The 13,808-nt window shown below is 36.8% G+C and overlaps 1 protein-coding gene across 1 annotated transcript; it reads left to right on the forward strand.

Moving 5' to 3' along the window:
- Positions 1-9,458: 9,458 nt before the first annotated feature.
- On the forward strand, positions 9,459-11,989 carry LOC106405852 (cysteine proteinase RD21A). Its single transcript, XM_013846404.3, has 5 exons — positions 9,459-10,120; positions 10,522-10,757; positions 10,841-10,981; positions 11,099-11,548; positions 11,636-11,989. The coding sequence occupies exons 1-5, from the start codon at positions 9,655-9,657 to the stop codon at positions 11,720-11,722; spliced, it is 1,380 nt and encodes a 459-aa protein (XP_013701858.1). The 5' UTR covers positions 9,459-9,654; the 3' UTR covers positions 11,723-11,989.
- The last annotated feature ends 1,819 nt before the right edge of the window (positions 11,990-13,808 follow it).

The raw sequence follows: 13,808 nt of genomic DNA on the forward strand, positions 1-13,808 counted from the left end.
TGGACCACAATACAACGGCTACATTGTATTTAAATGTCTTTCTAACGGCTAGATTGGCTACACAGATATCGTACACCTCAAGTTATAAACAAGTTACATCAAATCATAAACATGAACACCATATTTAGGAATGACAATAAAACCATACATATCTAATAAATTCAAGAAGAAGCACTGCGTAATCCATATCTCATCAGTTCGCAAAATAGCATTATAGATGTGTTATTAGGAAACACCTAAACAATAACTCCCTTGTCAACAATACATAAAATCTCCTCCATCTATAACCCATCATTGTAGCGGTTCTTTACAAGACTTTTTGTTGTGACCTGAGATATGACATCGACTACATGTGTTTAGTTTCTTCTTCTTCGGCCCCTCCTGAAAAAAACATAACAGCCTTTATTCAGAAAATATCCATGACTACAGTCAGATGAGATTAGATCGTACCGGTATTTCTCCTGCAGAACGTTTACGCTTGGTCGGTGGACGTCCTGATGGTCTCTTCGTCTTTGGTGGTAACATGATAAGGTCACTAACCTCCGAAGGTATGGAAAGATCTTGCGGATCTGGAACCGGGAGTGTAACACCCTTTGTTGTTTCATTCCATGTCTTTTTTAGATAGGCGTCTGCAACGAACTCTGAGTGCTGCAAGTCCCGAAACATACCCGCAGCAATGGCATGTCGACATGGTATTCCAACTTTCTGGAATTCAAGACATGTGCAAGACCTGGTTTCCAAATTAACAGAACTCCCGAAGCCGGTTGTTTTTAGAGTTACCTCAAATTCAAAAGCAGACAGAGGCATCACAGTGTACGCTCTTGCGTCTTCTAGATTGTTCTCCATCAACTCGTCAACAGCCGGGGGGATCTCACCACTCATTTTTGATATCTTTCGCTGTCTACTCACAAACCAACGACTAATCATGCGTCTGATGAACTTAAATAGCGCCATTATCGGGGAATCGCGCGCAGGAACTAGTGCTTTGTTGAGAGACTCAGCTATATTCGAGCTCATTAGATTGTACCGCTCGCCCTCAAAGTGTGACCTTGTCCAATGTCTAGGATCGATCTTCTCAAGATAATCCCAACAGCGCTTATCTGTAAGTTTGATCTCCGCGTAAAGTCTCTTAAAGTGGGATACCTTGAATACCTCGGCTGCCCTGCCAACCATTTGCTTCTGATTCCTTTTCTTGAATTTTGCGTCGACGTTTCTCTGTAGGTGTACGAGGCAGCACCCATGGTGTGAAAGAGGATACCACTTATCTTTAGCAACACATATTTGATTTGCTCTATCAGACACAATAGATAAATCGGAGCCATCTTCTACAATCTCTGTCAGCTTCTCAAAAAACCAACTCCAAGACTCGTTTGTTTCATTGTCTACAACAGCAAACGCTATAGGGATACCTGAAAATTGGCATCTTGCCCACTTGCAGTTAGTAAACACCCTTTGTACTTCCCAAACATATGAGTACCATCCACCACAATAACCTTCCGTAGATGCTTCCACCCGTCAATGCAAGCTTTCAGCGCCATGAACGCGTACTTAAACCTTGCCTGACCCTTATCATCTTTTTCAGTTTTGATATTAGTAATGGACCCAGGATTTGCATACTTTACAACAAAAAAATATTTCGGCAGGAGCTTGTAAGAGCTCTCTTCTGTTCCTTGTGCAGCCACAGCTGCTAACTCTTTTGCTTTCCAACATTTCCAATATGTGGCCGTAAACAAGAACTCACTCCGGAGCATCTCGGGTAATTCAGATGCGCGCGGTCCAGCTTGGAGCCTTTCATACTTCGATCTCATTAGTGCAGCTATTACTTTCGACGTCGCATGTTTCTTATATTGCGCTTTAGCATCAGATGTGCAGACATGCTTCAGTTGCGCCTTCCTCACCTGATATGTCGAAGATTCCCCCAATTGCTTAGCCATAACATAAAATTTGCAGTTTTTATCAATGCATTTCGCTGCGACGTAGTTAAACGCATGTTTGTGGAACTTGAACCTGAACACCTGCTTTAAGGCATAAATGTGCAAACTGATCTTGAATTCTTGCTTGCTACTGAATAGCTTCCCAGTGTACATATCAGCATCTGCTAGAGTGAAGTCAATATCATCGACGGTATAATCGTTAACTGCTTCGTTGTTAGACGAAGCTTCTACATCCTCAAATCCATATAGCTCAACGGCTCTAACGGATTTCATGAGTGATTCGTCATCAGCCTTATCCTTTTCACGACGTCTTCTTGCGTCTTCCTCACGGCTTCGAGACTGAGGTACCGGTTCGATAAAGTCGTCATCCTCGTCTTCTCCAACCAGGGTTTCATGTGTCTGACCACCCGAAACACACTGAGGTACCGGTTCGACAAAGTCGTCATCCTCGTCTTCTCCATCAGATGTATCATGTGTCGGTCTAGACGAAACACATTGAGGGACCTGCCCAACGAAATCATCACTGTCGTCAACTTCCCAAGTATGCATGTTGAACGGCTTTGGAGGAGTCTGGAGAACCAACATTTGGGAGCTGTTGTCCAAACTTGGGTCCTCTTCTTGATTTGGATCTGAATGATTCTCAGTGTCGGCCACTTGATCACTTGACTTGACACCTAAATTGTTACTTGCTTCTTCAATATTCTCCATCGAAATCCTAGATGAGCCTATGTAATCTCTACCCTCATCTACGTAATCTTCAAAAGTTGATGGTGGGTTTGCGGTACGCTGTTTGTTTGTAGATGAACCACTGCCTTTGTTTGAAGAAGGATTAGTTTGTCCACTCCTCGTTTTAGTCACCACCTCACCACGTACACCTCCATATGCAACGTTCGTTCGACCACCACCACCTACCCCTCCATCCTCATCCTTATCATCGTCCCATTCGCAATTTCGTCCAACAAAATCATGCCATAAATTGTAATCATAATCCTCATCATCGGCATCTTCGCCTTCCCCTAACGCAGCATCTTCAGTCGTCTCCACTTTATTCTGAACTTCACATGCAGTTCCATCCACTTCACGCATCCCAAAACCATTTGAGGCATAAACTGCTTCAATTTCCGCAACTCCCATCAGAATTATTTCATCTTCGGTCAAATCAGTCTCACCGTCATTAACTTCATTCCGGGTGTGCACATCAGCAGACGTACTCCCAACTTGCATTTCGTTGCTGCTGGCAAATTCTTTGGACTTCAAAAGATTCCCCATTGGCCTCAGAAAATGGATTTTCCCATCTATTTCCTCTTTGAATGTGACAAATACGTTGATGTACTTGTCCACCTTACGTGCCGAAGTAAACAAGTCAAAATCCTTATCTTTGGAAATTTGAACAGGAGCTTCTCTTTCACCAACAGCACAAGATCCGTGTTCACCAAGCCAATATGACATCTCAACGGCAACAGACATTCCAACTAGACTGTATGACTCAATAATGGCCCGCTTCAAGTCTTCAACAGAAGTTATCAACGTCGCATAGACAGCCCTCCCCATACGGTCGCTATCAAGTTTAAAATCCCAGTCACCAGTGTCGTACATAATCCACCGTCCAGAGATTACAACGATGTATGAATCGTGAACACCTACGAAAAAAAACATAAATTTATTTAAAAATTCAATGTGCTAATCAGAAGCAATAAATATAGTTTCGCACAAAAAAACACCTGAATTCCGAACACCCTCAAATCTGTAATAAATGATTTCAGAAATAACTATAATGTCATAAATGCAATGGTGTACGGCTTATATATGATTTACCTTCGATGCTAGATACAGAACACCCACCATCCGCCATACCCTTTCCTCCCTCACCATATCGGATGCAGCTCATGCCTTTGTGTGTAAAATTCGCTGCCTCAAGTTCCCTTGTTCGGTAGCCTTTTTTACTCCTCAACAAGGAGACAGGCAAAGAGATAGGGTTCGTACGTTTTTGTATTAAATAATTAATAGTTGCCCTGTTTTTAATTAATAAATTAAAGTAAAACACATGTTTTCCAAAGTCACCGGTCATTAATGGCCATTCGTCCACCTTGGAGCCGTTGTTTCCCGCGAGAAATCATCACATATAAGGCCTTCAAGTTTTGAGGTCAAATAGCCCAAAAACGAAGCCCAATACCATGTTTCCTTCTGAAATTAAAATAATATAATATTCAATTCGTCTCTTACACGCACATCCGGTGCGCGTGTGTCGGTATTCCTGAGGCAAGTTTTTATGGGCAAAAGACAGCCTGGTCCCACGAATTTCAGCTCAAGATTGTTGGGCAAAAAGATTAAAACTATCCACTTTTTCTTCTCTCTCCTACTAGGTAGCCCAACAACCTAATTAAAACATGGGCTTGCCCAAATTTCTAATTCAAACTTAAAATTGCCTAATCTTCTAATTTTCCCAAATAAAATCCAGATATAAATGTCCAGACGAACCAAAATAATTTGAGACATTTTTATATAATTTATCATCCAGAGTAGTCTTGTAAAAATACAAATTCAACAGTAGGACAAGAATAAGTAATTATAAAACATTTACACAAATAAACTAGTTTATATCATCTCCAAAAAGACTCCCTATTATAGAGTTTTGTAAACTCTATATATAAAGTTTTAGTGTGTTATTCTTCAAAAGCAAAACTTCAAATTTAACTTCAAAATTATTTCTAATTTACACGATGGTCCTTATATTTATCATAATTAATATAAATCTATAAAACTTTTATAAATAACTAGCACGTATATAAAATATTATAGTAATATTAATTAATAAACTATTACACTAAAATATAAAATTATAAATAAAAATACATAATTAAAAATTAAACTAAAAGCACAATACAACATTATTACATAAAATTATTTTCTTAATGTTCCATTTTCGGTTACACAAATTTTGTTTGGACAATATTTTAGAAGTTCCGGAGCAAATTTACTAGACTATAAGTGTTGTTGTAATATTTAAATTTGTGTAATAATTATGTCTTCACGTATCTGTTTAAAACAAACTGTTGAGTTTTTTTGTAATATTCTTGTCGTCTAATTCTACTTTTAATATATTTTAAATCTTATTTTATTTTTATTTTTAAATTTTATGTGTAAAATTTAAATTTATAAAAATAAATTTGAAATATTTAAGATATACAAAAGTTTTAAAGATTAAAAAGATGAATGAGAAAATACTTATGAATCATAAATATGATGTATAATTAATTATAAGGACCAATATGCAAATAAAAAGATGAAACTTCAAATTAAACTCCAAATACGAAGTTTCACATTTTAAAACTCTAAATTTGAAAATTTAAAGTTCCTTTTTGGAGAGCAAAAAATTTATATTTGAGGATCAAATAAAGTTTTTTCCACAGATGGAGGATCATCAGTTTTCATGGATACTATAGTACATTTGGAAATGAAGAAATAATAAAGTTTTTAGTAACCTGGATATGGATCCTAGGGACACCCTTAAATTAGCAGAAACGAAATCTACACTCTGGGCTGAGATACACAATTTGAACGAGCAGAAGACGGTACCACAGTTAGAGGTTACGACTCTTCCGTCAATTCCCAGAAGATGGTGTTTCACAGATGGATACTGGAAAGAGGATGATATTTTTTCCTGCCAGGGCTAGTTCAGTACTTTAGAAGGATTTGAGGGTTTGATGGGGGCAATGAATGTATAGACTACTCTCTCTCCTCTTCATGCAGAGATGGAAGCGTTATTATGGACTATGGAATATATGAGAAACTTACGACAATTTAAGGTTACGTTTGCAACGGATTGTTCCCAATTGGTGAAGATGGTTTCGGAACCAGAAGAATGACCAGCTTTTGCAAGTTATTTGGAAGATGTTAAAAGCCTGAAAGAAAGTTTCTTCCGATCAGAGATTATCTATGTACCAATGACGCAAAATAAAAAGGCGGATAGCCTAGCACGTAATGCCAGGAAGCAAACGTCTTTCGTCGTTCATATGGATCAAGATCTACCGGTGTGGTTCACAAAGTCAATATGAATCTGTAGTTGTTGACAAAAAAATATGCTTTTAATATATTTGTTCAAAAAACTAATAAAATAGATAAAATAATTTAGAAAAGCAGGGTTGTGAAATTGAGACATTTTTATATGATTTATGTAAATTTTCCATAATAACAATTGCATGACATTCTAAAAGTGCAAAATACAATTGAAAAATACTTTTGTCTTTGAGAAATGAATAACATAACTTATCAAATATTTTATGATATATTCTCTGAAGAAATAAAGTAATAAAAAATAATGAAGATTTTTTTTTTAATGTTTTAGTCAAGGAAATAAGAAATACCGTTATATCTCTTTGAAACGCCAAAATATTTTTGGTTTAATGAAGATAAATATTATATCAGTTATGGTATTTAAAATAAAGTTTATCACAAAATTGAAGAGACCATTTTTATTCTAGACCAAAACTATTTTTGTATAAGAATTTTATATTTTTTACCAAGACATTTTCACTAAACAATTGTTTACTGTTTAACCAAACTTAAATTTATGCAGTGATCAATTTTTTTTTTGTCTTGTGTCCTCGAGGAACAAACAACCAAACCAGTTGAAGTGTAACATGAAAGAAAACCATAAGCAAAATGACAATTTCCAGTAGGCATTGCAAACCCAACATCGGGCGAAAAGGAAAAATAGAATTTGTCAACAACTCGAAGACTTTTAGCTGCTCCGAGATAACAAAGCAGTGATCAATTATACAAGCAAAAACTAGACACAAAAGATATGTTATTGGACCGTAACCAATCTACTTGAACTTAAAACCAAAGCTAGATTGGAGCCTATTTTAACTCGCAGGCTGTTAGTATTTTAAAACGTTTTAAAATTAAAATTAAAATGTTTTGAATTTTAAGAAATGTTTCTTATTTTTAAAATGGTTTTAAACTAGTGTTTAGTTATTTTTACTTAGTTCAAATTTCTAATATTTTTGTTATTTTCAAAAAATGGTTACATTTATTTTTTGAAAACTAACCAATTGTTAAAGGTCCGGAAATACATTACGGTGAGACTGTTTTCTGTGGTAGCATCGATACCTCTCTGGGGCCTTGCATCCCAAGTTCTTCACTGGCTGAACTTTCTCAAGGTTCAGCATGGGCACTGCCGGCTACGATGCCCATAGAAGAATTGGTTCAACAATCTGGTTCATTATCGGTGAGTTCCAAACAATAAATTGAATATAAAACAATGAAAATACTCTGAAGATGGAGTACCAAATGTTGATTAATTTTATCCGTAGTACATTGACATTGCTGACGCAAACCTACCGCTTCTTAATTTTCTAAAAAATCTCACTTCTACGCTTCCATACAATTCCGCTTCTGTGTATCCGTTATGATTCCATGCAAACATAGATTGAAACTGAATCCGAACCTGAACCACAATATTTTGGGAACAAAAATAAGCAAATCACAATTATACATTTAAATCTATTAATTATTTTAGATCTGGTATCCAAAATTATCTAAAATATTCATAATTTTCATAAATACTTGAAAATATCTAAAATAGCCAAAATTAATATCTTAAATAATCAAAAATTACTCAGAACACTAGGAATTCACTAAATATATGCAGTTTATCCACCAAAATATTCAAAACTAAAGTAATTTCATGTTAATTTTAAGTATTTAGTCATACAATATTCAAATTTATATGTTATATATTATTTTATCTTTTTATATTTTGAGGAGTATATAGTATTTTGGGATTTTAAATTTATTTATATGATTTAAACATGTACATGAACCCGAAACAAATCCAAACCAGAATTTACAAGTATTAAAATAGGAAATAGATCTTTAACTAAAAAAATCTGAAATCCGAATAGGCCGTATGTAACTTGAAAGGGCATCAGAATTTCCACCCTCACCTAGACCATGTTAAAACGAATTATTATACCCACACACTGTAGGCCAAATGGAAAACATGTTAAGCTATTACCCAAAAGAAAAGGTTAAGCTATTACCCTCGATTAAAATGTTTACGCTTATTATACAACTTTTCAAATGATCTCTACCAAGTCTGAAATAGTGGTAAACTTAAGTTCATATTTTTTTGAATACTAGTAGACGAAATATAATATTTTCTCATTATTTTAATTTGATTTTGAGGTAATTTGATTTTGAGTTAATTATATATATCAAAGAAACCTTATATCAAATACATCATTTTTCTACTAAAAATAAGTTTTCTATCCAATATTTATTTTTCTCTGCTTAGATTGGGTTCAACTTGTTGGATATATATCACTTTTGATTATTTTGGCGGCAAAAAAAAAAATTATTTTGGCATTTTTTTTTGTCATCAATTACAGATTCATACTGACTCTGTGAACCACATCGGAAGATCCTGATCTATGTGAACGACGAAAGACGGTTGTTTCCTAACACTGCGTGCTAGACTATCCGCCTTTAAGTTTTGCGTCCTTGGTATATAGATGATCTCTGAGCTAATGAAACTTTCTCTCAGGGTCTTGATATCTTCCAAATAATTTGCAAATGCTGGTCATTCTTCTGGTTCTGAAACCATCTTCACCAATTGAGAACAATCCGTTGCAAACGTAACCTGAAATTAACGTCAATTTTTCATACATTCCATTGCCCATAAAAGAGCTTCTATCTCCGCATGCAGACGAGTGAAACAAGCCCGGACATTCCTCGCCCCCAATAGCCCATCAAAACCTTCTAAAGTACTGAGCCAACTTTGTCCTGAGAAAGTATCATTCTCCTTCCAAGAGCCATCTGTGAAGCACTATCTTCCTGGGATCGATGGAAGGGTTGTAGGCTCGACCGGTAATACTCTCCTGTTTTCCTTTAGTACTTGTGCCTCAGCCCAGAGTGTTGACTCTGTTTCTGCCAATTTGAACGTATCTCGAGGATCCATATCCAAATTACTAAAAACTTTACTATTCCGTTCTTTACAGATATACCATAGTATCCACGCAAACTGATGATCATCCATCTGCGGAAAGATTCATAGTTTGACATTTTATCATACCAGAATCGAAGCAAAATGTAGATTGAACACCATCCCTAGGCCGAGAAAAAAAAAACACCATACCTAAAACATGTTAAATAGATATCTCAATTTATTCATTTGTTATTGATACTCACACTCTAGCCCAAGTAGAAAATTGGTTGAGCTATCTAGCCTCGAGTAAAATGTTTACTCTTATTCTACAACTTTTCAAAATTTCTCTACCAACTCTAAAATAAGTTAAAATTTTAATACAAAAATACGATTTTTTTTTTCATTCTTTTCATTTTGAGTTAATTTTTTATATATCAAATAGACCATTTATCTTCCAAAAAGAAGTATCCTAATCCCGCATTTGTTTTTCTCGCTGTAGATTAGGTTCAACTTGTTTGATATATATATCACTTTTGATTATTTTGCTTTCAGATCAGATTAAATGAATTTTCCTATCTAGATTGAACGTTATATCAAAAATTGAGCATTTTATAAATTAAGAAGAGCAACCAGCATCACACAAAAAATAGAATAGACAGACATTTTATTTAAAAGAAAAAAACATTATCAAGCTATCTCATTTGGCTTTATATATACACCCCACGACCATCTCTTGTCCAATGTCCATCGTATTTTCTTCTTCTCCAAAAGAAAAAAAGCAGTGAACAAGAAATGAAGCTCCTTAATACAGCTCTGGTGATCCTTCTCCAAACGATGATCGCCGTCTCATCGGCGATAGATATGTCGATCATTTCCTACGATAAAAATCACCACACCATCTCCGCGGGCAGCCGGAGCGACGCCGAGGTTTATAAACTCTACGAGGAGTGGCTAGTGAAACACGGGAAGGTTCAGAATTCTCTTACAGAGAAAGACCGACGGTTCGAGATCTTTAAAGACAATCTCCGTTTCATCGACGACCACAACGGGAAGAATCTTAGTTACAGATTGGGTCTTACGAAGTTCGCGGATCTCACTAACGATGAGTATAGATCCATGTACGTCGGCTCTAGGCTCAAGAGGAAATCCACAAGGACCAGCCTTCGCTACGAGGCGCGTGTAGGTGACGCGCTCCCGGAGAGCGTTGACTGGAGGAAGGAAGGTGCGGTGGCTGAGGTTAAAGATCAGGGAAGCTGCGGTAAGTTTTCTGAAATTCCTTTTACGTGAATAAAATAACTAATATCAGTGGGAAAACATAAATCTTTTTTTACTGTATCGGAATTTGTTAGTTATCTGTCTTGTCTGGTTCGTTCAAAAACTATTGGAACTTGTAGAGAAAGACATGTTTGTCCCTTCCAGGAATGGTGGGTGGGGAGATGTCGTAGTCCAGTCCCCACGTATTTATGAAATCCTGTAACTGTCAACTACAAAATATTGAGTTAGTTGGTGCGATTGTGTTCATTGTCATAATGAACATTGATATGTAGGTATATTTTCTGTTTGATGTTAATGGTTTATAGTACGCTAATGTTAATAATGATTTATTAATTAACTAATTTCTTTAAAAAAAACTAATTTCATCATTTTTTAATAATGAAGGGAGTTGTTGGGCGTTTTCAGCCATCGGGGCAGTGGAGGGCATAAACAAAATCGTGACCGGAGACTTAATATCTTTGTCAGAGCAAGAATTGGTTGATTGTGACACTTCATACAATGAAGGTTGTAACGGAGGCCTCATGGACTATGCCTTTGAGTTCATTATGAACAACGGTGGAATTGATACAGAGGAAGACTATCCATACAAGGGTGTTGATGGACGTTGTGACCAGACCAGAGTTCGTGTTTTGACCAGGCATTATAATTCTTAACAACTTGTGGACGATTCCTATATCACCTTTGGGGGTTTTTTTTGTTGCAGAAAAACGCTAAAGTTGTCACGATTGATTCATATGAGGATGTGCCTGCCAATAGCGAAGAATCCTTGAAGAAAGCACTTTCTAACCAACCAATTAGCGTCGCCATTGAGGGTGGTGGTCGTGCGTTCCAGCTCTATGATTCAGTACGTATTTTAAACATGTTTACATAGTTCTTAGGAGTTTTAGCATTGCCTAGGTTGTTTGTTTGCTTTTCCATCTCTGTAATCTAATGCTTTTATTATGTTATTTTCCTTATGAAGGGTATATTCGATGGAATTTGCGGAACAGATCTGGACCACGGAGTTTTGGCGGTCGGATACGGAACAGAGAACGGTAAAGACTACTGGATTGTGAAAAACTCATGGGGGTCAAGCTGGGGAGAGAGCGGGTACATAAGGATGGAGCGTAACATTGCAGCTTCAGCCGGAAAATGTGGAATCGCTGTGGAGCCTTCATATCCGATCAAAAATGGCCAAAACCCACCAAACCCAGGACCTTCACCTCCATCTCCGATCAAGCCTCCAACCCAATGTGACAGTTACTACACATGTCCCCAGAGCAACACTTGTTGTTGTCTCTTTGAGTTTGGCAAGTACTGCCTTTCTTGGGGATGTTGCCCACTAGAAGCAGCCACTTGTTGTGATGACAACTATAGTTGCTGCCCTCACGACTACCCCGTTTGTGACCTTGATCAAGGAACTTGTTTAATGGTAAGTTCTGCTTCTCCCACTTTGCAAAAAAAAAAATATTAATGGTAATGCTTGAAACTAAGTCTTTTAGGAATGTGTAATTTGCAGAGCAAGAACAGTCCGTTTAGTGTCAAGGCCTTAAAGCGCAAACCTGCAACGCCATTCTGGTCACATGGCAGGAAGAACATTGTGTAGAGAGAAGATGGAGACACCGCACATTTGCTTCTTCATAGACGACTCCTGACTCATCGGAGCAGAAAATCTCTGAAGAGATTTGTCAGATGCTTTTAATGTTGTTGTTTATGCCATAACTAGATACATAAAAATGCAGCTGCTGGGTTTCGTGTATATATAAAGAACCATAAGCTGCATTTAAGCTCTACGTTGGGTTTCGTTGATGCAATGTTATTATGGAAGTATCCCTTATATTCTATGAAATGAAGTTCCACGTTTCCTTTTGCTTTTAGAAGTTTCCCCTTCAGTTTACTTCTAATATACTTAGATGAGACCACATACGAGAACCTATCTGCACATGATCATCCTTTTTGAGACACATTTAAGATTTTCGTAACACTTTTAGCATTGCTTGACGACTGATTATTTTTTCAGTATCAAGGAGAGAAGGGATGCAAGAAAATTCTATCAAAAAGCCAAAGTGTGCTATGTTAACTGACCCGGGATTGTCAGCTCTGGTCTCTACCGACTTGCATTCCGTCCTGGTATTAGTATCCTACAATTTGTCTAGTGTATTCCGTCCTGGTATTAGTATCCTACAAATTGTCTAGTGTTCGACAAATGTAGTTTCCACCCATACTGGTAAATCTAGAATGTTGATTTGAGAAACTCATGTTGTTCACTTTAATTGATTTTGTTTCAACTAAACAAACACCAATTGTTTCAGGGTGGTTACTTTCCGGTGAAACAAAATCTTTTAAAGTTATTCCATCTTTACTCTGTTCGAAAGCTTAATGTTTATAAGCTCAGTAATCTAATATATTAAAATAGTGTTTTCATTTTCGCCGTTCTTCCCATGATTTATTGTTAAATTGAGATTTTTTCATATGGATTGATCAAAATATTGTTAACGATTGAACTAGGGATGAGTATGCACTGTGATTTTGTGCGTTTGTGATACTAAGAATTGGGTTTACGAGTTGTTCAATTAAGATTTTGGGTATTGGTTTGAGATGTGTAGGCGTCAACCTAAATATCAAAATTGGTGATTAACGATTGCTTTAAGAGGTGTTTTAGGTTGATGCCTTTCTGTCGGATTAATCAAAGTTATTTTTTGGTAATGATTGGTTTGACTCGAAGAGAAGCAAACAAGTACGCTCTCTTGGTTTTTTTTTTTTGTTATGAGGCATAAGAAAGGTCTTTGCTTTTGATTTGTTTAGGATGTGCAAGAGTTCCAATCACAGTTTCTTTCTATGGATTCTTTTGACTCTAAACCATTAAAGAAAGTGAAAGTTGGTCTCATTTGCGAGATGCTTGAAGAAGGTGTTGATTCTGGAGTGAGAAAGAGAATTTTAATGGGAACATATGCATTCTTTGTGGGTTACTACGATGCATACTACATGCAAGCTCAACAGGTAGGTAACTTCGCATCTTCGTTAACCTGTTTGGATCAGTAACAAATATATGTTCTTTGGTGTTAACATAGGTGAGAATACTAATTCGAAAAGACTTCAAACCGGCGTTAGATCAGAATGATATCCTTATATCACCAGTTGTTGGAGGCACATGGGGAGGGGGGGGGGGAGTGGTTGAAGAAGGAACCAGGCTGCTGATGGTCAAGTAATCGATAGAAGCCGATTTAAGGCTGTTTGAACCAAATGAACCTGAAACAAATGAAAATGAGATGAGTATGAATGAAACTAATAATAAACAGAGAATAATGAAGGTGATAAGGTGACAAGAAATGGTCGGATTGATGGATGCAATGGAGCTAAGCTTGCTGGTTGTATAACACACTCAACCTTTGGCCGGTGGATGAGATGGATCGATGTATACGGATTGACTTGCTCAATCAATGGACGAATAGGTTGCCTTGAATCTCACAAGACTCTCTGGACGAGGGGGGGGGGGGGGGTTACCCACGAATTGGTTGAAGAAGGAACCATGCTGCTGATGGTCAAGTAATCGACAAGAGCCGATAGAAGCCGATTTAAGGTTGTTTGAACCAAATGAACCTGAAACAAATGCAAATAAAATGAGTATGAATGAAACTAATAATAAACAGAGAATAATGAAGGTGATAAGGTGAGAAGAAATGGTCGAATTG

The sequence above is a fragment of the Brassica napus genome, chromosome C8 (genome assembly GCF_020379485.1).
Source record: "Brassica napus cultivar Da-Ae chromosome C8, Da-Ae, whole genome shotgun sequence".
NCBI lineage: Eukaryota > Viridiplantae > Streptophyta > Magnoliopsida > Brassicales > Brassicaceae > Brassica > Brassica napus.

Coding starts and splice junctions, on each gene's coding strand:
- LOC106405852 (XM_013846404.3), top strand. CDS start 9,655: ATGAAGCTCCTTAATACAGCTCTGGTGATCCTTCTCCAAACGATGATC. Junction 10,121..10,521: donor TAAAGATCAGGGAAGCTGCG/GTAAGTTTTCTG, acceptor TTAATAATGAAG/GGAGTTGTTGGGCGTTTTCA. Junction 10,982..11,098: donor CGTTCCAGCTCTATGATTCA/GTACGTATTTTA, acceptor TTCCTTATGAAG/GGTATATTCGATGGAATTTG.